Source organism: Mauremys reevesii, linkage group 4 (assembly GCF_016161935.1).
Source record: "Mauremys reevesii isolate NIE-2019 linkage group 4, ASM1616193v1, whole genome shotgun sequence".
Lineage (NCBI taxonomy): Eukaryota > Metazoa > Chordata > Testudines > Geoemydidae > Mauremys > Mauremys reevesii.
The window spans coordinates 116837708-116863796 of record NC_052626.1 but is presented as its reverse complement, the minus strand read 5'-3'; the positions used below and the strand labels follow the sequence as shown (position 1 = coordinate 116863796).

At 45.9% G+C, this 26089-nt stretch overlaps 1 protein-coding gene across 1 annotated transcript in view; it reads left to right on the top strand.

Moving 5' to 3' along the window:
- The first annotated feature begins 331 nt into the window (after window positions 1–331).
- Window positions 332–26089, top strand: part of LOC120403843 (NACHT, LRR and PYD domains-containing protein 3-like) — a 65605-nt gene continuing 39847 nt past the window's right edge. The window contains exons 1-5 of the mRNA XM_039535650.1: window positions 332–375; window positions 2412–4122; window positions 8377–8466; window positions 16888–17058; window positions 20690–20863. Coding sequence (XP_039391584.1) covers window positions 2768–4122; window positions 8377–8466; window positions 16888–17058; window positions 20690–20863 — 1790 coding nt within the window. The 5' untranslated portion in view covers window positions 332–375; window positions 2412–2767. The remainder of the gene's footprint in view (window positions 376–2411; window positions 4123–8376; window positions 8467–16887; window positions 17059–20689; window positions 20864–26089) is intronic.

The window sequence follows — 26089 nt, the reverse complement described above, 5'->3', positions numbered from 1 at the left end:
ATGTTCTCTGTATGTATAAATATCTCCTGTCTGTGTGTTCCATTCTATGCATCCGAAGAAGTGAGCTGTAGCTCACGAAAGCTCATGCTACAATAAATTTGTTAGTCTTTAAGGTGCCACAAGTACTCCTGTTCTTTTTGCGGATACAGACTAACACGGCTGCTACTCTGAAACTAAAAAATGACTGCTGGTAGCAATGCTCTCTTCTTTTAAACACAAACTGAAATTGCATCATTCAGTCACTAAGTGGCTCTATACAGAATATAAATACACTTGCAAGGGAAATGCACTATAAAATCTTACAATGTCATTTAAATATAATTTGTCTTTCAGGTTTGCATTTGAATCAAAAACAGTCAGAGGCTTCAGCAGAAGGTATGTGATATCTACATGGGGAGTTACCCCAGTACAGTGGTTGCCTGCTTACTCAACTGGATGCTTTCTGGGAATTATCCCTTTGATACACAAACAGTTGTGTTAACAAAATCTGTACAAATGTCTATCCAGATGATACCATTAGCACGGGGTTCCCTTGTTACTCCCCAGGCTAGGAGAATATCACAAATACAGTAGTAATGCTATCTATTTCCAATGGCAACATTGTATGGTGACTATGATAATAGCACTGGAGGTGAAAAGAATTCCATGGGATTAATAGGCAACACCCGGTATCAGTTTCCAGGAAATGCCCTTGTGTTGCAACTGCTACTGTTATTGAAGTCACAAACTGTTTTTCTTTAAGAAGAAACAAAACAAACTCACACAAAGGGGAGAGGAAAGAATAGTAAAGAGAGAAAATACAGCCTTTGTCCCTGATGCTGACTTTCACTAGCAACCTCACTGCTGGAGAATCTCAGATCCAGCACTGCTTTTAGCTGCTTCTCTGGCCTCAGACATGTAGCAGTGTTGTGAAAGATTAATTGTTTTGGCTGGCTAAACCAGACTCTTATTAGACAGAAAGCAGAAAGGGAAAACTAAAAACATGAAGAAAGGACAGATGGTAGAAAAGAAAACTGACACATGAAGAAGGGGGTGGCAGCAGGAGTCTCAGGCTCACCTCCTAGGTGGTATTCAGGATTTAGCCAAAGTCAGTGGAGATGGTGATGTCATTTGGTTCCCTCTCTCTGGCTCTTGGTGTGATCAGAATGTCCTTCAGAATCAGGATGCTGAAGGCCCAAAGGTAACATAGTGGATCCCAGTAGGTGGTAGAGATGGCAGCTGTGATACATTTTGCTGTTCTGTTTAGTGCCCCCCAGACAAACAGTCATTCAATTAAAATTAACCTATGAAAATACATTTTGGTGATTTTCAACCCTTGCTGACTTTTACACACATTTTTATATAATGGGCTTAGAGGGACTTTTGTTATGTTGGGCAACTTCCACTACAGACTTGTTCACAACATTCCTCTGGGGATGTTTGTTACAACAATCGGTGCTGAGCCAATGCACCCTCTTTTAAGTGAGGAAGACAAGTGGAGGTACTCAATTGTGGTCCATAAACATTCTGTGATAGTTTTTCAAAGCTGTGGGTCCTGGCCATATTCTAGTTTGTGAAGTTACATTCTTTCCACCTAAATACCCAGCACTGTTTCAGTTGGATCTGATATTCTCCTCCTAACTTGTATACTGTTGCTGTGCACCGTTTAATAGTTAACAGGCTTCACCCAGTGCAAGGCTGAATTTCAGTGGGGGATAAAATGATACTCATAGTCTTTACGCATATGAATAATTTCAGTGGGATCAGGCCTTTAGTTAAGTGGAAGGATCAGGCCTGTAGTTAAGTGATTACAGGATCCTCTATGAGGAAAGGTGCAGTATGAATTTAAGGTACCATTATTATTGTTAAGATAACTTTATTGGAACAGATTAATGAGAAGTCTATCCTTTTTCTGAATGTCCAGTTAAATATTTCTAATGCCTCATGCCACTGATTTAGATTACAGGGGGAAGTATTAAGATATTAAAAATAGTAGAGAGTCAAAAAATACATGGACAACCTTACTGGCGAGAATATGATTCTAAAGATACATAATACTGATTATTTCAAACAATTATCATGCAAAGGAGAGAGAACATTAAATTTTGCATGGGGCATTCTTCCCCATTTCATGTCCTCATTTGTTATGTGGTGTTATGTGCAGTGTTAAATAGTTAACAAGTTTCACTCTAGAGATGGCTGCATTTCCATGGTGGGTGAAGTGATTACCACAGTTTTTACCCACATGAATAATTTAAATAAGGGCTGCAGGATCAGATCTAATTAAATATTTGGGGATCCTTTTCAACAAAAGGTATAACATAAATTTAAGGTACTATCATTTTATAAATTTATAGATTTACTGTAACAATTTACTATATTCTGAACTTCTGGTGCTTCAATATTTCTAACACTTTATGTCACTGACTTAGATTTCAGGGTGAAGTACAGAGAATATGTACAAAAAAAGTATCAAGTAATAAAAGACAGGAACGCTCGTCTTGGTGAGAATGTGAAGCTAAACAGCAGATACACAAAGCTGATTATTGTTAACAGTCATGTTTATGGAAAAAACCGAGAACATGAAATAATAGCCACGGGTTGGAAACATACAGAAGCCATGACTCAGCGAGCTAGTTCTGTGATTACAATGGGTACTTTATTTAAACCTGACAAAGATGGACAAAAACCACAGATTGTTGTACTGGTGGGAGCTGCAGGGATTGGAAAAACAATTACTTCAAAAAAGATCATGTTGGACTAGGCAGCTGGGGAACTTTATAAGGAAATGTTTGATTATGTCTTCTACATAAATTGTAGGGAGATGAACCTTCTTACTAAGGAAGTAAGCGTGGCTGACATGATTTTAAAACATTGCCCTAATAATAAGACATCAATTAAGCACATTCTGGGACAACCAGATAAACTCCTGTTCATAATTGATGGATTTGATGAACTGAGATTTTCCTTTGATCAGTCAGAATATAACCTGTGCTCTGAGCCCTGGGAGAAAAAGCCAGTGGAAATTATACTGAGCAGTTTATTTAGGAAAACAGTTCTTCCTGAATCCTACTTGCTGATCACTACAAGACCAGCTGCTCTGGAGAAACTGGGGAGGTGTGAACGTTACGCAGAGATCCTGGGGTTTTCTGAAGCTGACAGGAAAGAGTATTTCCATAAATTCTTTGGAAATGAGAAACAGGCAAGACAAGCTTTTAGATTTGTGAGAGAGAATGAAATTCTCTTCACCATGTGCTTTGTCCCCATCATGTGTTGGATCATCTGCACGGTTCTGAAACAACAGCTTGAAAAAGGTGAGGATCTTGCACAAGCTTCCAAAACAACCACCGAAATGTATGTGCTCTATCTTTCCAGTTTAGTTAACCCTCCTGGCAGCAATTCAAAGCCATGTAAGAAAGCTAGCTTGAGGGGACTTTGCTCTTTGGCTGCTGATGGAATCTGGAAGCAAAAGATACTGTTTGAGGAAGAAGAAATCAAGATGTTGGGCTTAGATCAGGCAGATGCTCTCCCTCTCTTTTTGAACGAAAACATTTTTCAAAAGGATATTGACACTGAATGTCTCTACAGCTTCATTCACTTAAGCTTTCAGGAGTTTTTTGCAGCCCTGTTTTATGTGCTGGAGGAAGATGAAACAATGGAAGATTCAGGGACTCCCAAGAAAGATGTGAAAACATTATTAGAAAATTATGGAAACTCTAGAAATTACTTAATGTTAACAGTGCGATTCCTGTATGGTCTCTTAAATGAAAAAAGTATCAAGGACATGGAGGAAAAATTTGGGTGTAAAATTTCACCTAAAATTAAGTCAGATTTAATTAAGTGGATTCAAACATATAAACAAACAGTACTATCTGTGCCATCTGTGTATGATAAAATCATTTTTCAGCTTGAGGACTTTCGCTGTTTGTATGAGATCCAAGATGAAAATTTTATGAAAAATGCATTGGAGCCTTTCACTAAAATAGTGATATGTCGAAATAAACTTACTCCAATGGATCAAATAGTTCTTTCATTTTGTGTAAACAATTGCCATAGACTGGTGTCTCTTGAGATGTATGCCTGCACATTCAGATTTGAAGACTGTAAGAAAGAAGCACCACAAAGACATGAAGAATTAGATCAGTAAGTATTATTGGAGCTCTAATATATGCACCTTCTTTAATTGATGAAATGTGATTATCCCTCTGTTTTGATAACTAATAAATGGTTGAATGACCCACCACAAAATAATTCTATTTCAGCAGGCTAATGATAGTTATGGAGATTTCCTCAGGTTCACACTACCAAAAAAGGTGTTTTTCCTTTTTCTTAGCATGATTGTTTGGTCTGCTCTGTCCGCTCAGTGACTGAAATGTTTGCTATAGTGTTACGTAAATGGGTTATGAACAGGAGTGAGGTGAGGCCAAAGAGCTGGGGAGGGAAGCATGCTTTGTGTCAACAATTCTACAAGGAAGGTAGAGTGCTATTCACTGAGACTTCAAATGATCTTTGAAAAGCTCTTCATCAAAGGGCAAGGAAATCTTAAGGAAATAGACCCATATTTCCATGCCCCCAATGTACAATTATATTCTCCTCCTCAATAAAGGTAGAAAAAATAGTTGAATTTTTCAGATTTTTTTAAATCCAAATTCAAGCTTTCTTCTTCTTTTAAATTGCACTAAACTTACTAACCTTAAAGGACAGAAGGTTCTACCTAATCTCAGGGAATGTCAGGAAAATAATGCTTTGCTTGCAAAACAGAACAAACCCAATTCCCTGCCTTTCATTCACACCAGTAGCAGAGTAAAGCTACATGCTGAGTATCAGCTTGACAGTGCACATCATTTTTTCATTGTCTTTAGAGCGCCATCCTTGGATGGCTCAGTGCTCAGACACTGTGTGGGCTAAATGACACTAGGTTGCCCTGTACTTGCTTGTCATCTTAGAATGTTGTTCTTGGACTATTGCAGTTAGTTTGAGCAGTAGACTTGTTGAGTCTGATGAATTCAAGTACTCTGTCGGTTATAATTTCTATTTTATTGCCACTTTTAAGAACTTTTTTCTTTAAAATGAAGGTTTAACCGCCCTGTTAAACTGAAAACTCCACCATAACTTTATGCAGGGTCAACAGTACCCCACTATCATGGTTCATTTCCTCTTTATTAGTTTAAAGTGTTTTAACTGGACAACTCTTATCCACATACAATAAAATATGGTTGTTCAGTGTTGCATACAATTTAAACAATATTTCAGAAGTTTGTTCCCTCTCAGTCAATATCAGCTATAAACAAAATAAATTCTTTGCTTCATAAGTGTTGTCCTGTCACAGCTCCAGTACTAACAGCTCAGCAGGACTCCAAAACAATCTTAACTAGCCCTGCCAAGTGTCTCATATTGTGCATGACATTCACATATCTGCAGGTCCGTCACACATTTCCTCATGGTGAGTGAAGTATATTGAACTGCCAGTGAAAAGGCCAAGACTTCTAATTCTAACTCTTCTATTTGCTGCTCTTAATATTTCTATGCATGTCACAGCCCTTGTTAAGCAAGTCCTCAGACCTTTGGCTTAGGGGAGATGTAACTGTTATTCACCCATTTGACAGTTAAGATAACTAACATCACTGAGCTATGGATAGAATCCAGGTCTCTAATAGGACATCCCAATTCTCCTGTACCAGGCTAGGGTGGTTGCATTATATGACTGTACCATTTGTCTGACTTATCGACCCCCTTCCATGCATCAGTTGAAGTGCAGCAGGCACAGACTTTTCTTCTGGGTCTTCTTTCTTCTTGGGACTCGGACTTTGATGGTTCTTTTGTCGTTGTGTCACATTGCCTGTGAGGTGAAAGGGGCCAACATATTTCCTTGAGTAACCCTTACTAATATAGCCTGGTTCTTTGCTCCTCTCCTGTGGCTAGATCACATTGAGTTGATGAATCTGATACTGCCTCCATGCTAAAAGGAGTGGTCCTTTAAGTCAAGTGGTTGAAACTCATGTTTCCAGCTCTACCTACCCTGCAGACAATCGAAACATGAGGATCTTTACATTTATCTATGCTGACTCTGACCAGTAGCCTATAATCTGATCCCAGAGTCAGGAACAGAACCCAGCCTAAGAATCATGATACCCAACATTCCAGAGTTACTTCATACATAGCTGCATAGCCAGCTATGGCTATTCCACACAGAGGTTAACAGCACAGATCCCACCTAAGAGTGATGCCTATAGCTAAAGTGGTAGAAGTCTGCTGAAGATTGTCGATTCAAACCAAGCTAATAACCCATGTGTGAGAAAATATAAGTAAGCCAGCATGAGGACTCTTGATTAATAGTTTAAATGGTTTTAGTTTGAAAACAATTATATTACAAGGTGGATTTGGATGTTTCTATTTGCTTATAGATGTATTTTAATTGTTTGTATTAATGGGAGCTGTCCTTTAAAGAACAGGGTCCCTTAAAGAATGGGGCACATTACAGAGTTTGTTTTAAAGGAGACTTGTGGAAGGCACTCAGATATCACAGCAGTGGCAGAAACATAGCTAAATCATGGAGAAATGCAAAGTGGGGACTGACATAGTAAGAACAAGGCAAGAAGGTTATCTTAGCAGCAACATTTTGTGTGGACTTGAGATGGCAAGACTGCATTTGTTAAAGCCAAAGAGGAGGCGATTGTAGAGGCCAAGATGTAAGAAGACAAGGGCTGGATTAGAGTTGTAGCTCTGTGGCCCAAAAGGAAAGACCAGATCTTAGAATGTTGTTCAGGAAGAAGTGGCAAGATTTCGACGTGGCCTGGATATGTGGATCTAGAGAGATGACTGAGTAAAAAATAATACCCACATTATGAGCATGTGATACTGGAAGGATGATGGTGCTTTCCACAGTGACTGGGAGAAGGGAGAGATTGGGGAAGAAGGAAAGATCAAGAGCTTAGTTTTGGCCATGTTGAGTTTAAGGTTATGGCTGGACCTAGATGAGGAGATGTCAGAAAAACAGGCCAAGATTTTAGTCTGGATGGAGAGAGGTCTAGAGAAGGGATATAAATCTGAGTTATCAGCATAAAGATGATAGTCAAAGCCATGGTTTTGAATGAAATTGCCCAGTGATAGGATGTAAGTGGAGATATGGAGGGGGGAAAGCATGGAGCCCTGTGGAACCCCAATGAATGTTGGAGGGGAATGAGAATGATCCATCAAATAAAACACTGACTAGAAGAGAAAAGCAGGAGGGGACAGAGTCATGAAAGCTGAGAGAGTAAAAGATTTCAAGAATGGTCAGCATTGTCATGTTGTGAAGGGGAAGGATTGAATACAAACCCTGAGATCTAACTAGACAGAAGTTAGACAGACTTTGGTAAAGGAAATTTCTGTGGAGAAAATGCCAGATTGGAGAGGGTCTAGGATGGAATTGGAGATAGACATTCCAAACAGCAGTTGTAGATAGCATGTTCAATGAGCTGGGAGATGAAGGGAGAGTAAGCGATAGTTGGAGAGGTGGGTAGGGTATTTTATAGAGGACAGTAAAATAGAAATGGAAAAAAAAACAGAGGAGAGGGAGAGTTTGAGGAAAATGGTGAGGGAAGGGGAGAGATTGGAGAGATGGTAGGTCATGAGACAGAATGGGATGGTGTTACTGGCATATATGGAGGGATTAAAGGAGGACAGTAGGCAAAATTTTTGTGCCAACTAAAATATCAAATCTGTAATATCTTTCAGAAACATCTGTTAGAGCTGTGCCTATAATTAATAACTCACTGAATTAACGTTGCCTTATTATTCACAAAGTGTCTGAACAATTTAATATTTTTTTTAAAAAAACCCTTATCTGCTGTTGAATCTCAAATGATGAAATAATTACAGATCTTCACAAAAACACTGGTGACAGTCCCATTTGTGTGAGTGCTCACCAGGGATCAGAGTACAACTTCAAAAAATGAATCGGTTACTCTTAGTAGCACTTATTCTAGTTCAATCTGTGAATTTAAAGTACATCTAAGATACTAGATACATTTTTGAGCAGATGGGGATTTACAGTGAACTGAAACTGTAGACAAGTATCAGAGGGGTAGCCGTGTTAGTTTGTATCCACAAAAACAACGAGGTGTCCGGTGGCACCTTAAAGACTAACCGAATTATTTGGCCATAAGCTTTCATGGGCAAAAAGCCCCCTTTGTCAGATGCATGGAGACAACGGGCAGTTTTTTCCCACGAAAGCTTATGGCCAAATAAATCTGTTAGTCTTTAAGGTGCCACCGGACTCCTCGTTTTTGTGAAACTAGAATAAATCATATGCAGTGTATGACCACACCATGCAAGAGGCTATTTTAATATTCAGGAAACAGAATTAAAATCTGTCTCCAGAGACCAAAACAGAACATTCCTCTTCTCTCTTTCTAGGGAACAACATCAGGATGAGTGGAAGCATTCACGTGTTTTCCTGCTCTGTCAAGCACTGAAGGATCCAAACTGTAAATTAAAGAAACTATGGTAAGAAATTATTCTGTTTTTTTAAAAATCCTATTGTTGTTGCTTGTGATCCCAGAAATTCTACAGCTGTTCAGCTCTCTTTGCCACTGCTGGTGTAACTATCATATATTAACAGCCCAAAAAAACTCAATAACACTGAGTTAAGGCCACTCAGTCCTGCCTCATGCCCTTCCAGAATCTGGAGAGAGGCTAAACTTAAACCTCTGAAAACTAGGAGATACAAAGTGACAGTACACACCACCCCTGCAATGCATCCTTAACTTTGCCCTGCTAGAGCTGGCAATAGCCCTTGGGAGTGTTTCAGTGAGGGTGTCCCAAACATAAGCAGACGTGGAAATACTAAGAATGTGCCATTGTTTGTGCTGTCTTTCTCAGATTTGAATTGCAATACTTATCTGCATGCGCCTTAGCTGCCATTTCCCCGGTTTTATGCATCTGTATGTACTGGTGGAGAGATCAGTTGGAGCAGGCTATCAGAGTTGTGACTGTGATATGAGGAGAGATGCATGTGTATTTTTATAGATCAACTCTTTTTCATTTCAGTGCTGAGCTCTGTAGGTTGTGTCAGTAGAGGTTCAGAAGGATGTGTTCTTGCCATGGCGATAGTCAGCCATCTAATGGCATATATGACAGTGGTCTCCAAGGCCTAGTGAGTTGTAGAAGAAGGCAGTGCCTCAGAAGGAATCTTGAGCGCAAGTGAGGGTAACATTTTGTAAGTCTGAGAAGGTTTATGAGCAGTAGGCTCAGAGCTGGATTCACGAAGGGGACTCCAGCTTGGCATTGCAACATGTAGCTTTAGGCATCCCGCTACCTAGTAGTATCTGCAGACCCAAGTTAGGAACCCAGCCGTGGGGGTGGGGTGGGGTTAGGTGCCTAAGAATAGGATTCACAGAAGCCAGTACACTGAACTGCCTGAGCTAGACAGTAGGAAATGCTGAGGCTGAGCAGAGGGAAGCACCCATCTCTACCAGGGGTTTCATAGGAGGGAAGCGCTGATGTCCTTTCCTCCTTATGCTCTATTGTACAGTGGTTAGCACTTCCACCCAAGATTTAGGAGACCCTAATTCTAATCCCCACTCTGCCAGATTTGGAGCAAAGACTTGAACCTAGGTCTCCTGCATCTCAAGGAAGTATCCTAATTGCTGGGATGTAGAGTATTCTATGGTGGAACTCTCTCAATTCCTCCTGCTGGAGCCATTCTACTTTGTATAAAATATTTAAATAGTCATTGCAGCACCATCACTTCGTTGGCCACCCTTTGTGTGGGACCTGATTTGGTGTGCTCTGAGCATGCCTACTAGATTGGGTCCCACAGGTGAGATACATGGGACAATGCTGAGTTTGAGACTCCTGCAGCTCCATGGCCACTTAGGTGGTTGTGTGCCAGCCTACTAGCAGAAGTTTAGGGGCCTAGGGGACTTTACCGGTGGAATTAAGGCACTTACAGGGTTAGATAGCAGCTGAACAGGGGTTTTTAAGAGCTACATTTTAGGCTTAAGTGGCAGTTAGGCATCTACATCCCTTTATGGATTTCGCCATCAGTGGTTGAACGTAGGCCAGGTGTAGGTAGCTCCTGCTTGGTAAATCTGACCTAACCCAAGTTTTGCCTTAGTAAAGGGAAGGAGTTAGACTTTGTCCCATGGTGTTTATATGCTCCGTTCCCAGAGTGTTCAGTATTATCTGTAAGACTGGAGTGCTAGTATATGGGTTATTGGCATGTTGAGGCATTGCTCAAAGAGGGCAGAGTTAAGGTTGTATTGTGGGGTGGAAGGTACTTTAACTTTGTATTTTCCGGTTTTCAGAAGTAAGTTTTTTTTTGTTTTGTTTTTTTATTCTTTTTGTTTTTATTTTTATCTTTTTGCTGGAAGGGCAAGAGGTCACACTGGGCAACCTTGACTCTGCATTATCAGAAGTTTAGGTCATTTAATTTTCTTGCTTTTAAAGGAAGATGAACTAAAATAGACCAGGGCTACTTGCCTCAGGCCTGGTCTACACTACGCGTTTAAACTGATTTTAGCAGCATTAAACTGACTTAACGCCGCACCCGTCCACACTACGAGGCCCGTTATATCGATATAAAGGGCTCTTTAAACCGGTTTCTGTACTCCTCCCCGACGAGAGGAGTAGCGCTAATATCGGGATTACCATACCGGAATAGGGTTAGTGTGGCCGCAAATCGACGGTATTGGCCTCCGGATGGTATCCCACAGTGCACCACTGTGACCGCTCTGGACAGCATTCTGAACTCGGATGCACTGGCCAGGTACACAGGAAAAGCCCCGCGAACTTTTGAAATTCATTTCCTGCTTCCCCAGCGTGGAGAGCTCATCAGCACAGGTGACCACGCAAGCTCATCTGCACAGGTAACAATGCAGTCTCCTGAGAATCGAAAAAGAGCTCCAGCGTGGACTACTCGGGAGGTACTGGATCTGATCGTTATATGGGGAGAGGATTCAGTGCTAACAGAACTGCGTTCCAAAAGACGAAATGAAAAAGTATTTGAAAGAATTTCCAAGGCTATGATGGATAAAGGCCATATCAGGGACTCGGTGCAGTGCAGAGTGAAAGTTAAGGATCTCAGACAAGCCTACCAGAAAACCAAAGAAGCAAACGGAAGGTCCGGTGCAGGGCCAAAAACATGCCACTTCTACGCTGAGCTGCATGCAATTTTAGGGGGCTGCGCCACAACTACCCCACCCCTGTCCGTGGATTCTGAGGTGGGGGTTGTAATCTCAGCCGTGGCTGAGCATTATGCGGACAGGGAAGAATACGATGATGAAGCTGACGGAGATGACCTTGCAGAGAGCACACAGCACTCTGTTAGCCCCAACAGCCAGGAGCTTTTTCTGACCCAGATGGAATTAGCCTCCCAGCCCTCCCAAGCAACTATCGCAGACAATGAAGCCATGGAAGGGACCTCTGGTGAGTGTACCTTTGTAAATATCAAACATTGTTTTTTAAGCAAGCGTTTTTTAATGATTGATTTGCCCTGAGGACTTGGGATGCATTGGCAGCCAGTAAAGTTACTTAGAAAAGTTTGTTAATATGTCTGGGGATTGAGCGGAAATCCTCCAGGGACGTCTCCATGAAGTGCTCCTGGAGGTACTCCAAAAGCCTTTGCAGAAGGTTTCTGGGCAAGGCAGCCTTGTTCCGTCCACCATGGTAGGACACTTTACCACGCCATGCATGTAGCAAGTAATCGGGTATCATTGCATGGCAAAGCATAGCTTCGTATGGTCCCGGTGATTGTTGGCATTCAAGTAACATCCGTTCTTTATCTCGCTGTGTTATCCTCAGCAAAGTGATATCGTTCAGGGTAACCTGGTTGAAAATCAGGAATTTAATTAAGGGGACAGAGATGGCCATTTTCCTACTGGGTTTGTGGACTGCAGCTTAAAAAAAATCCTTTCCTGCACGTAGCCAAGCGGGGGGGAGGGGAGGAGTGAAATACTGATGAGTTTTTTCGCGTTTGGTCAGCAGGGATTTTCCCAGCTAACAGCCACGCGGTGGGGGGGTTGACGGGGGGAGATTAGCAGTTAGCATTCATGGTACCAGCCATGCGGTGGGGGGAGGGGTAAAGCACTGCAGAAGCCGAAAGACAGTGGCTTACCATTGCCTCATGCAAGCTGAATTCTGATGCCCGGACCTGTGTCTGTGAGATCTGTAACCCCAGAGCTGCAGGCACTCAGTATTAAGATGAAAAATGCGACCTTGTAGTGAAATCACATGTGCTATGTAAGGTGAATAGTGCTGTTCACTGTGAAAGAGTATAACCATTGTTCTGTAAAATGTATCTTTTTAAATACTTCTCTCCCTTTTTTCCCTCCCTTATGCAGCTGCAAATTTTTCAAGCCTCCCTACTCCATCCCAAAGGCTAGCTCAGATAAGGCGGAGGAAAAAGAAGACGCGAGATGAGATGTTCTCGGATATAATGGAAGTAACCCGCAAGGGAAGAGCTCATCTGAATGAGTGGAAGGAGGTGGTATCAAGTTACAGGAAAGATGCCAGTGAACGTGAGGACAGGAGGGACACCCAAGATGAGAGGTGGCAGCAGGAAGATTGGCAGGAAGATCAGAGGTGGCGGCAGGAAGATCAGCGGTGGCGGGATGCAACTCTGGGGCTGCTGCGTGATCAAACTGACATGCTCCGGCATCTGGTGGAGCTTCAGGAACGGCAGCAGGATCACAGAGTGCCGCTGCAGCCCCTGGATAACCACCCTCACCCCTCACCATGTTCCACATCCTCCTCACCCAGAAGTGTAAGAACGCGTGCGGGGAGGCTTCGTGCACCCGCCCACTCCACCCCCGTGGACAGCCCAACCAGAAGGCTGTCATTACTGTGAAATTTTTTAATGGGCTTTTCCATCCCTCCTATCCTCCTCCCAAACCACACCCGGGCTACCTTCTCAGTTCTCTCCCTCTTTTTATAAAGAATTAATAAAGAATACATGATTTTTAAACTATAGTGACTTTATTTCCATAAGCAAGCTGAAATCGAAGGGGGAGGGTGGGTTGCTTATAGGGAATGACTCAATCAAGGGGGGTGGGTGTTCATCAACAAACACAGCAGTCACACCCTACCCTGGCCAGTGATGAAGCTCGTTTTCAAAGCTTCTCTGATGCGCACCGCTTCCTGGTGTGCTCTTCTAATCTCCCTGGTGTCTGGCTGCGCGTAATCAGCGGCCAGGTGATTTGCCTCAGCCTCCTACCCGGCCATAAAGGTCTCCCCCTTACTCTCACAGAGATTGTGGAGAACACAGCAAGCACCAATAACATAGGGGACATTGGTTTGGCTGAGGTCTGAGCGAGTCAGTAATGTGCGCCAGCGCGCCTTTAAACGGCCAAAGGCACATTCTACTACCATTCTGCACTTGCTCAGCCTGTAGTTGAACAGCTCCTGACCATTGTCCAGGCTGCCTGTGTATGGCTTCATAAGCCATGGCATCAAGGGGTAGGCTGGGTCCCCCAGGATAACTACAGGCATTTCAACATCCCCAACTGTTATTTTCTGGTCTGGGAAGTAATTCCCTTGCTGCAGCCGTTTAAACAGAGTAGTGCTTCTGAAGACGCGAGCGTCATGAACCCTCCCTGGCCATCCCACATGGATGTTGGTGAAACGTCCCTTGTGATCCCCCAGTGCTTGCAGCACCATGGAAAAGTACCCCTTGCGGTTTACGTACTGGGTGCCCTGGTGCTCCTGTGCCAATATAGGGATATAGGTTCCATCTACCGCCCCCCCACAGTTAGGGAATCCCATTGCAGCAAAGCCATCCACTATGGCCTGCACGTTTCCCAGAGTCACAACCTTTCATAGCAGCAGCTTAATGATTGCTTTGGCTACTTGCATCACAGCAGCCCCCACAGTAGATTTTCCAACTCCAAATTGATTCCCAACTGACAGGTAGCTGTCTGGCGTTGCAAGCTTCCAGAGGGCTATTGCCACTCGCTTCTCCACTGTGAGGGCTGCTCTCATCTTGGTATTATGGCGTTTCAGGGCAGGGGCAAGGAAGTCACAAAGTTCCATGAAAGTGCCCTTACGCATGCAAAAGTTTCGTAGCCACTGTGAATCGTCCCACACCTGCAACACAATGCGGTCCCACCAGTCTGTGCTTGTTTCCCGGGCCCAAAATCGGCGTTCAATGGCTAGAACCTGCCCCATTACCATCAGGATCTCCAAAGCGCAGGGGCCCGCGGTTTGAGAGAATTCTGTGTCCATGTCCTCATCGCTCTCATCGCCGCGCTGCCGTAGCAGCCTCCTCCTCGCCTGGCTTTGCAGGTCCTGGTTCAGTATAGACTGCACGAGAATACGCGAGGTGTTTAAAACATCCACGATTGCGGTATTGAGCTGAGCAGGGTCCATGCTTGCTATGCTATGGCGTCTGCACAGTTCACCAAGCAAAAAAGGCACGAAACGGTTGTGTGCTGCTTTCAGGGAGGGAGGGGTGAGGCTGTACCCAGAACCACCCGCGTAAATGATTTTTGCCCCATCAGGCACTGGGATCTCAACCCAGAATCCCAAGGGGTGGGGAAGACTGCAGGAACTATGGGATAGCTTCAGGATACCTATCCACAGTGCAACGCTCCGGAAATCGATGCTAGCCTCGGACCATGGACGCACACCACCGAATTACTGTGCGTTGTGTGGCCGCGTGCAATCGACTTTATACAATCTGTTTTACTAAACCGGTTTATGTAAATTCGGAATAATCCCGTAGTGTAGACGTACCCTCAGTTCCTGAGCGTTAGCACTTGGCAGTCAGACAACAATGACCACAGCTGAGTAGTGCCTGGCTGCCAGTCAACATGCCCGAATTGTTTGTGTCAGTGTATGTCCATCTTTCAAATGGTTTTTAGTTTGGTACAACTATTCAGCTCCCTCTGTAAACATATATAAGATCTTCTAATGGTGGGTAGGAAGTGACCCCAAAACTCCCATTCTAAAAGGCCAAGAAAATCTCTAGGTGAACTCTGAGGTACCAGTCAGTGTGCTGTTCCCTCTCTGGTGATTAGCATACAGAGCTCAAGCTGATACACAAAAAACAGAAGGAGCGGTATGTAAGAAACAAATTGCATAAAAAAAGAGGACAGACAACCAGCCTTCTCTCAGCCTTGAAACCTTCTCAGCTGCAAGGCAAGCAAAGAAAGGCACTTACCCTCTATTTCACCTCCTCCCTCTTTTTTCTGGTTTCAGAGTAGCAGCCGTGTTAGTCTGTATTCACAACAAGAACAGGAGTACTTGTGGCACCTTAGAGACTAACAAATTTATTTGAGCATAAGCTTTCGTGGGCTACAGCCCACTTCATCGGATGCATAGACTGGAACATACAGCAAGAAGATATTTATACCTACAGAGAACATGAGAAGATGGAAGTAGCCATACCAACTGTAAGCGGCCAATCAAGTGAGATGAGCTATCATCAGCAGGAGAAAAAAAAACTTTTCAAGTGATAATCAAGATGACCCATAGAAGATGTGAGGATATAGGCCTTGAACCTAGGCCCCCAGGTCATACTTAGGACACAACTGCCACCCAGTAGCTCACCTGAGTAATTAGAAAGGGGAACGAGTGAAGTGCTAGCTTGCAGAGGGCCCCACCCCTGAAGCTCCCAATTGGCAAAAACATCCAGCATCCTCAACTGGCTGAGGAGCTCTGTATAAGCCACGAAATGACACAGGAAGTTGTCTGAGCAACTAGAGGAATCCCTGGTTGGCTGATACTCTGGACTCCTGCTTCTGATTCCTGTCCTCTTTTCCCAGACCACTGTCTACTCCCAGATCCTGCTTTGCTGTCCAACTCCATTGCATTTCAGTTTTGAGTCCTAAATAGACATGATGTAGCAAGTCAGAAAACAGACTGCCCCATCCATGTGATTAAAATATATCTCCCCAACGGAGCACCATTTTCATTATTTCCCAGTAACCTCCCTTTCTTTTCCCCCCTCCCCCTATTTACCTCCTCCTCTTACTCCTTGTTTGTTGTAAACAGTTTCTCTTTAGGGGAGGCTGAACTGTTTCTGTGCTTAGGGGATTGCAACTGCATCAGGACATGCGTTAACTTGAACAGTACATGCTGAATACAGAATAAATATATCAGAGGGATAAATACCAGGGAAGGAGAGGAATTATTTCAGCTCAGTGCTAATGTGGACACGAGGACAAACGGATATAAATTGTCAGTCAGGAAATTCAGGCTTGAAATTAGACGAAGGTTTCTAACCATCAGGGGAGTGCAATACTGGAACAGCCTTCCGAGGGAAACAGTGGGGGCGAAGGACCTCCATGACTTTAAGATTAAGCTAGATAAGTTTATGGAGGAGATGGTATGATAGGATAACGGGCTTTGTCAATAGGTCATTTAAGTGCAACACTGGTAAATAGTACAATGGGTCAATGGTATGATATAACCTTTTGCAGAGGGTTTGGCTGGAGAGTCTTGCCCGCATGCTCGGGGTTCAGCTGACCGCCATATTTGGGGTCGGGAAGGAATTTTCCTCCAGGGAAGATTGGCAATGGCCCTGGAGGTTTTTCGCCTTCCTCCGAAGCATGGGGCAGGGGTCGCTTGCTAAGGAGTGGGTGGATCGGCTTATGTGGCCTGCATCTTGCAGGAGGTCAGACTAGATGATCATAATGGTCCCTTCTGATCTTGAATTCTATGATTCTATGAAATGAGAGAAGCAGGTGGATCAGAAGCCACCCACTGTCCTAAGGGTGAAGTTTTTATAACAGCTCAGCATCCAGTGCATACCAGTATGCTGAGTGATTCTGAGAATCTGACCTGACGTGTGTTTACATTCTCAGCACCCATTGCCCCAGGACTAATATTTTGTATCTTGATAAAGTAGTGTTTCTATAAACCTCGTGACAGCAAGGGAAAGACAGACAGAACTGCTCACTTTCTAATCTGTGCATCTATTTCCTGTAGCCTGAGGTCTTGCAAACTCACAGCGGATTGTTGTGGGGACCTCTCCTCTGTTCTCAGCACTAACCAGTTCCTGACAGACCTGGACCTGACTGCTAATGAAGTGAGAGATACAGGAGTGCAGCTCCTGTGTGAGGGACTGAAACATCAAAACTGCAAACTGCAGAGACTGAGGTAAGTACTGACAGATTTCCTTTATGTGAAGAACTCGACAGGGGGTGTGGACAGAGCTGGTGCAAGAATATTTTGCGCCCTAGGTGAAACTTCCACCTTGCGCCCCCCCCCCCGATGTCCAGGCCCCACTTCCTACAGCCAAGTTCCCCCCAGAGGCCCAGATGTTCACAAAGTGCAAGGGTCACAGGGGGGCTGAAAAGAGGGGGGTTGTACAGGGACTCTTCCAGGGGGTGAAGGTGGCAGAGAGGGGGGTGCATGGGATTGTTGCAGGGGGTGGAGGTGTAGTGGCAGGGAAGAGATTGCACAGAGGCAAAAGGGGCTCGTTGCAGGGAGGGAGTGGCACAACGGAGGAGGGGGTTGTTGCAAGGGGCTGGCAGGTGGGGGGGTGTCTGTGCCCGGAGTTGTTGCAGGGGAGTGAAGGAGGCAGGAAAGGGTTTGTACAAGGAAGGAGTGGGCAGAAGGGAGATGGCAGGTGTGAGGGGGGGTCCCGAGGTTGATGCAGGGGTGAAGGTGGCCGTGGCTGGTTGGGGCGGGGGCTGTTGCTGGGTGGAGGTTGCCCAGAGGCAAAAGTGGCAGGACAGGGTGGGTTGTTGGGGCGGGGGGTGCACAGGGGAGAAGGTAGCTGGTCAGTGGGTGTTGGAGGGGGTGGCGCTGGCTGGGAGAGGGTTGCCCAGGTTGCTCCCACATACACCATTTCCCAGGCCAGGGACTGGATCTGCCCACCCCCGGCACTCCGCGGGCCCGTGCGGCTCCCTGCGGCCCGGCTAGGTGCCTGGCAGGCAGAGTAGACACCTAGCTTCTCTGTCCGAAGAGCAGAGTGCAGCAGCGCCTTCTTCTCTGTGCCACCGGCCGAGCCGGGCTCTCCGCTGCCCCCGGGGCTCTCAGCGGCGGCACAGGCAGCCAGCCCCCCCGCGCCCGAGCCTGCTGCCGCTGCTGCTGAGAGCCCCGGGGGCGGCGGGGAGCCCGACTCGGCCCGCGGCGCAGGGAAGAAGGCGCAGCTGCTAGCGCTATACCCTCCCCTTCCCCGCTTGGCTGCCGGCTGCTCCCACGGGGGGAGGAACTGGTCGCACTGCGGGCAGCCCCTCTACAGCGCAGCCTTGTGCTCCGCTGTTTAAAAAAAATGTTTGGGGCACCGCTTTTTGGCACCCCCCAACCACTTGGCACCCTACGTGGCCACCTAGTCCACCTAGCGGTTGCACCGGCCCTGGGTGTGGAAGGGGTATGCTGAGCTGCCTGCAGGTACATGGTAAGGCTAAGAGTTGAGTTTCTGTCAGATACTTTCTGCCCATCCCAAGCATGTGAGAGCAAGAAAGAACTGCTACCCATCATGACCCTTGCAGTAAGGAAAAAAAATATTACCTACAATCCAAGACATCTGTCAAAGTTAGAATCAAGACTCACAATTTGTCAGACCACTCTGTTTTTATTAGCGCAGCGCTCCGCCAATAACACCCAGATAATGTGAGTGGCCATGCAAGACCCAAACAGTCTTATTTATACAGATAAAAGAGCGGGAATTAAACAAAGGGACAAAGAGAGAAAAACAGCAAAATTCACCTGGGGCATAGCATGCATATCCTACTTCCTTACTAACTCCTATCGATCTAAGGCTAATGCTTCACCAATTGCCCTTAAACGGTGCAATTGTTCTATGTTAATGTCTGTATTCCTGACACCTGGACTCCAGCATTCCAGCGATTTTCCTTAAAGGTACAGACAGCATTTCTTTAATCCTATCTATTTTTGTAATATAATTCATTCTACTTTCACACATCTCTGATCCATCTATTAGCTATTTCTCCTCCTTTTGTGCAACCACCCCTGCATTCACTTTTCATCCTGCTCCCCTGCTGTTCAGGGTGTTAATGAGCTGCAGCTTCCCCTCCTCAATGCCTGCACTGTTCCCTCCCCAGGACAGAGAGCTAAATACAGCCCTGGGGACCAGCTGCTGGCCTGCTAGGCAACCAATGAACCCAGCTGCACTGCCTTGAAACTGACAGAGTGGCCACAGGCCCTTACTGCCTGCTGGCTTAGTCCTGTGTATAAGCCTAGCCCACGCAGCAGCTTAGTGGCTGCTGAATGTGTTCCATGCCTGCAGCTGGACTTGTCCTTGTTCAAGTTCCTGCTCTTGCGCTGCTCCAGCCCCTACTCCCTTTTGGCTTCAATCCTTGGCTTTGCCTCTGGCTTATGATTCTGGTTGATCCTCCAGTTCTGGCATTTGGCTTCTGTCTCTCTCAGGCTGATTCTTGGCTTCCCCTCTGGCTCACGACTCTGGTTCTTGCATTTGGCTTCTATTCCTCTGGTATTGACCTGCAGCTTGTGTATTGGATTTGCCCATCCTGGACCCAGCTCTAATCAGTAGAGTGAATTCTTGCTTCCTCCATTAGGCCTGACCACCCATGGCTGAGTTAGCTACAGGCACTTCCTCTGTTGCAGGGCATGCTATCATGACTGTTGGATGATGGCATGGATACGTTGGCCACCTGGAGCCCTACAGACCTGGGTTCTAGACTTCAGATCTTTCCACACTCAGGCTGTGGGACTTTCCTGATGCAGTCCTCTAGAATGTTATAAAAGATCTTAATCTTCATCACATTCACAGGTTGGGGCACAGAACTTAATGATGCCCATTTTCATATAACGCGTCTGAAATCTTGCATGTGTAATGCTGCCATTTACAAGGTTCCCAGTCCGAAAAGGCTGTTTGTGCTGCATCATTCAAGATCTTTGCAATTCCTTCTCTTCCTCCATCTGGGATCCCTGAATAAATCAAAGTGCTTTTTTGTTTCTGTTTTCCCTTTTGCTGATATCTATGCCTGGCCACCTGCATTCACTAATACCAAAGATGTCTGGACTGTACTGTAATTTTTTTCACTTCTTTGACTTGGGCTGACTTTCTGATCTGTCAAATAATTCACACATTCCAAAGTTACAAATGAACCCAGAGCAGTGACTTTTTCATTGCAACAACATCTTACTGTAGCAGGGTTTGGTTGATATCCATCATGCTGTCCATTGGAGAGTTAACCACTGATCCAGGGATCTGTATTTTGTGTCTTATTTGTTGTTCTGTTTCTATAACAAAAGTGTTTTATGGGGTTAGGTTGTCAATCTCCTGATTAATTTGGAGGACCAGGAAACTGCTTTTTGTCTGGTCTCTACCCTTCAGCCTGTCTGGCTTGGGTGACTCTACTAGGAGAATGAAACTCCCTCTGTTTTAGCTCTGTGGGGCATGGCAACATTCAAGCAACCCCACCACATCAAGGTAACAGTCTCTAGGTGGACAACTTTCTGGCCAACCTGAACTCTGGTGGCTCAATGGAAAGGGCTAGGGGCTTTGCCTCAGGAGGAAGTCTTACCCCAAATTTTATTCCTCACCATTGATCAATGGCAGATGTTTGAGTCATTCTCAGTGCAACTGGTCAAAGGTGAAGTGCAAGTGACAGGGCTTAAGAAGGAAGTTCAACCCAACTCAGGTTTCTCATTGATCAAGGGGTAGAGATTGGGGGCCTAAGGCAGGATTTGTGTTTGCCCATCAGTCCCTCTTCATGAAGAGAGTCACCTGTCAGAACATCTGTTATAAGCCCTGTTCATGCTGGCTCACTCATCTCTGCATTTCTCTCTGCTGTAGCTTGAAGAGCTGCAAAGTCTCAGATGATGCCTGTACAGATCTTGCTGCTGCTCTCAGAACCAGCCAGAGCCTGACCGAGCTGGATCTGAGTTTTAATCATTATCTGAGAGATCCCGGAGTGCAGTTGTTGTGTGAGGGACTGATGCATCCAACCTGCAAATTACAGAGTCTGAAGTAAGTAACATTTGACTTCGTCTGTGTATTTATACATGTCCTTTATGTAAAGTGCCTGACGTGGTCTGTGGCTGGTGGCTGCTCCCTGCAGTTACCTGGAAAAGCTGAGATTTCAGTGCCTCTCCAGCACTAGCATTGATGGTTCACAATATTGGCTCCTGCCTTTGAATTTCCCAGGGCAGGGGCCAAAGTTGCTTTCAGCTGAGACACATCAGCAGTTTGGAGAAACACCCTTTGAAGGGCAGCTTGCTGGGAATGGGGATGTACGTTTACCGTTACAAACTGGGCAGGGAAAAGCAGGTGCCAATGCTGGGCTCATTGTAAAAACAAAACAAAACAAAACAAAAAACCCCAACCCTTTGGGGAAAGCTCTGGATCTTTCTTTTTTTATTTTAATACATTGCTCTCCTCTTCTTTCAAACACAAGATTCCACCCCGACCTGTGAGATCCTGGGAAACTCAGGAGATTTGGGGCCAGGTTTTCAAAAGACCCAGAAGCTCCCACTAGGACACATCTGCCTCATGTTTCAAAAGATCTGTATGTTGGATGTGGAATTCTCTTGAAAATCTGTCCCTATAACACCAGCAGAGTGAGCTGCAAAACCAGCTTCCTTTTGCAACAGTTGTCGCCCATCATTGGAGGTTTAGGGTTAAAGCCACCAACCCCTAATACAGTGTCCCCTGTACTTTCCCAAGAACATCAGGAGGGCTGAGGTGCTTCTGTCCCCATCTACCTCAAAGCTTTGCCAGTTACATGGCTAGGACTCATCTCATAGCTGTTTGTATTCTCCTTTTAGTCTCACTGTCTGTCAGTGATTTTTAGCCTCTTACCTGTTGAGGACAAGAAGGTGCCACTCTCCATTATACACTCGGCTCCTGGTGGCTTGTCTAATCTGCAATCAAAGTAAGATATATAATGTAGTGAAAGAAGACATCTATCAATGATTTCCCTTCTCAGAGCAGTCACCATCACAGCCACTTTCCAAATTCCTTCCATCCCCCTTGCTTTAGGAGGCGTCACCATTGAGCTGCAGCTCCCCCTGCTCAGTGCAACTTCCTGTCCCTTCCTGAGGAGCGAGACCTTCAGATCTGTAGCAATAAGTGGATTTGTTTGTTGAACAAGTAGATCCTATGCTTTACTGATTAAATACAGAATAATTTGTTTTGAATAGCTAATGGCATGCACATCTTGTTGATTGAGTTTGATCCTGCAGCTTGCTCTATACATCCAAATAATTTGGGTCTGATTCTTAAATAGAGATTCATGCCCTGTGGAACCAGGGCTGAGAAACTACAGTAACCAGCTTTTTAAATTTAACTTAACTTTTTAATTTAAGCAGCGGTTGAAATGTATTTTATTTCATGTGCTCACCCTGCTTTCATTCCTCACAGGTGTAACGCAAACAATTTTTAGACTACATTGGGTTCCCCCCCGTAATTTTACCTTCAGGTTTTCATTTTAAATCTATGTTTTAAAATGTGTGATTTGTTATATTAATAACTAGAGTGTCACACACTCCAATACCTTCTGTAGCTGAGCTGATTGCAGATGCCCAGGGGCTCCTTGCATCCCTCCATTTCCTGCCCCACTCCGGGTGTCACACTCCCATTCCCATCTATTTTAGGAACTTCCACAACCCCCCGCTACACCTTCCCTCTTGCCAGGGTGTCTGAGTATGCCCTCTATCCCCTCTCCTGATTCCAGAGTGCCCCATTCTCCCTCTCATCAAAGCAGTGTTCTCCATATCCCCCTCCCCCATATCAGGGGGCTCCATGTGTTCCCTTCTTTCCCTCCCATCTCCTATACAAGGGTTCCCCATTCTCCCTACCATGCCAGGGGTTCTACATGCCTTTCTAATCTGCCCTTCCCCCATGTCATGGGTTCTGCACATCCCCCTATTTCCCCACTCCCACCTTGCTAGGGGCTCTGTATGTCTTATTTATCTTGCCCCTCAAAAGTAACTTTCTTCTCCCCAAATTGGAAGGGACAAGTAGACCGCTGGGGCCCCCCACCAGAGAAGGCTTTGGAGAGGCAGCGTACTAGCAGGGAAGAAGGAATGAAGTCTCCACTTTCCTCTACCTCCTGGCTGAGTACACCCCCAACAGCTGTTAGGTGACTCCCAGTAGAGAGAGCAAAGAATATGCTGATCACTCTCTCTATTTTTTTTCTATGGTTGCTTGAGCCCTGGAGCACCCACGGAGTTGGTGCCTATGCCTGACTTGTAGCAGTGTAAATCAGGAGCAACCCCAATGAAATCAGTGGAGGTTAAGCAGCGCTGGGGAGTGCAAGCGCTGGGCGCTGCTACACACTGGCAAGCTTGCAGCTGCGCTGGCAGTTACAGTGTCTGGCCAGCGCTCAGCGCCCAGGCTGACAGCTGCCACACTGACAGAGCACAGCAGAGCGGCAGTGGCCACCATTGTGCACAGCTGCCAGCGCAGGCTTGTTTGGCGCGCTTTGGCGCTGCCGCATGCAGAAGCGTGGCGGGCATGGTCATTTGCTTGCGCTGCATTGCGCCCGGCAGGCGCATCCCAGCATTCATTCTTCTTGTTGCGGCCATTCCGCTGGCTGTGAGTTGCAAATGTTCTTTCGAAGTGTCTTGTGCGTCTGCGAATGTGTCTTTCTGTGGGCTGGATCTTGCTGATTCTGCTCAGTCACCAGCACCACACGCACCACAGTGGCGTCTTCCCTAGTCCTTCAGCTCCAAAGAGTCAGACAGGAGATTCAATATGACATTCAGTGCCGATTGAGTCGCAGCGCAGTCAGCAGGCCATGCAATGCTCCGCCTCGCTTTCAGCTAGCGCTCGCGGGAAAGCACCAACGAGTGCACAACAGTGTGGGTGCTGAGGTCGGGGATGAAGAGTGGTGCGATCGCATCTGCATGCAGAACTTTGTGGATGAGAAAAGCTGCTTCATGGGATCAGGTGGCTGAGCTGCCCCACAGCGCGCTAGCTGAGTGGCCGAAGCAATCTGGCAAGATGACGGTGGCCTGAAGCTGGCAAATTGGTGGAGCTTGCGGTCGGTCAGAGCTGGGTGGGGGTGTCAACAGTTTTTCAGTGTGTCGTGGAAAATGGGAGTGTGGAATCGCTAAGTGTGCAAGAAATTTCGACAAGCAGTCCAAGAAAGAACACGCTTGTTTTTGGGGAAGAGGGGTGGTGCTGGGGAGGGGATGGACATTGTATGGGGGCCTGGACGGTGATAGATGGGGCGATGTGGAGGGGAATTCTGCCCCCTGGCCTGGCATCAGGCAAATTCTCTATGGGGGGGATTGGCTGTCCACCACTTCTCAGGGCTGTGTGGTTCAGCTTGTGCTTCATTCCACCTTTCCTGGGCTGGTTTGGACAGGCTGGCCTCTTTTCTGCAATGATGGACGATCTTAGGAAGCAGAAAGGGTTCAGAGGAGGACAGCAGGAAAGGATTTGTGGATGTCAGAGTGATCATTCCCATTACTGCCTTGAACCCCTGTGATCTTTACAGGACTGACACCGGATCACTGAGAGGGCTGAGGAGCAAGCTGCTGCAAGCAGCTTGAAAGGAGCAAGGAGGCGGCAGCTGATGTGTGGAATGGTGTTTGGATGGGTGGCTGGAGTGTGCTTTTGGCAGTTTAAAGGCTCGCTGGGAATGTTTGTATGGGGAAAGCAGCTTCCCCATGTTATAAGCGCTTGGGGAAGGTGAGGGTTCAAGTGAAAGTGAGGTGAAGGAAGGGAAGAGAGCATGAGGATGAACATGACCACAAGGAGAGGCAGAGAGGAGAGGAACAGAGAGAGAGCAGGAGTGAGGCTAGGGCCAGAGGCTGAGAAAGAGCTTTTGAGAGAGGCTGATTGCAGAGATGACTGTTTTTCTATTATCCATAATAATGTTTGCTGCCTTGCATCTTTTAATCTTATACACTGTTAATTCAGTTATCTATACTGATAATACTGTTTCTTTGCTTTCTTTCTTTGTTTTATTTAAAGTCTCTACTATCTAGAACTGTTTTGACATAAGAAAAACTTCCTATTTTTTTATTGAGAGAAAGACAACAGGCACACAACACAACAGGCACAACAGCAACACATGAAAGAAGGGTGCACAAGTTTGAACTGTACAGTTCACAAGTTTGCATATGCCATGTCTGGATTGTTGAATAATGAATCCTGCACTCAGGGGGTGGTATCAGGTTGGTGGGGTGGGTAGATGGGGTGGGATGGGTGGGGGGGTGAGGGGGTGGGGTGGGTAGGTGACTGGTTGGGGGTTGAGGCTGGGGTGTGGAGTTTGAGTGGTGGTGGGAGGTGGGGGACAAAGGTGGGTGGCACAGGACACGGGGGGGGGGGGGGGTGGGGACAGGCACGGTGCTCTATGCGCAGTGCTCTGCTCCGGCTGCAGCAGCTGACAGCTTGGCGCAGCCGCTGCTTTCCTTTTCTTCCTCTGCTGCACTGTCTTTCTCTCTTCTCTCTCTTCTTCTCTCTCTCTCCTTTTCTTTCTCTCTCTCTTCTTTTCTGCTTCTCTTGAATTTTTTTTTTTCTGTTTTTTTTCTTTTTTTTTTTTTTTTTTTTGTTTGAAGCCTCTGTGATGTTGAACAGTCATGGCAGTCACACACACAAATGACACACACACACACGACCAGCATTGTACAACATAGGCATTATTCAATGACTATCTCCACAGAGAAGTTCTCACTTGCAAGTTCTCACACTTGTTCTTTCTCTTTTGCAAGAAACCACGAAAAAATGAAAGAAAAAGAGAAGCCGAAAAGGAGAGATGAGAGTGAGGGGTGGGGGAGGAGTGCTGGAGGCTGGGTAATCTGATGGAGATGCAGGGTGATCTGATCTATGCATGAGTTCACTAAGATCTCTATCTCTTCTCATTTCTCACTCTCTCTAACTTTTTCAGATCTCAACTACATGAGTCACTGGGAACTGCAGGGGCTAGGGGCAGCGGGCGGCCTTAGACGCCGGGCCGTGGATTCCGGACCCTGCCCCCCCTGATGATCAGCTGGCCGGTCCCCGCGGCGCCTGGTGGCGCGCCAGCTGGTCACCCACACACACTGGGACACAGGACAGTGCCTCTATCATAAACTGGCGCAGGCATGCTGCTGCGCTGAGATATGATTTTTGCTGAGATAGACGAAAAGAGGACCGACACACGTGATAGATTCCACATCTAGCATTCGCCATCTATGCATCATCAACCCGCCATCCCCCCCCCCCTTCTCCTCCTCCCTTTCCACCCAGAAAATAAACCAGAAA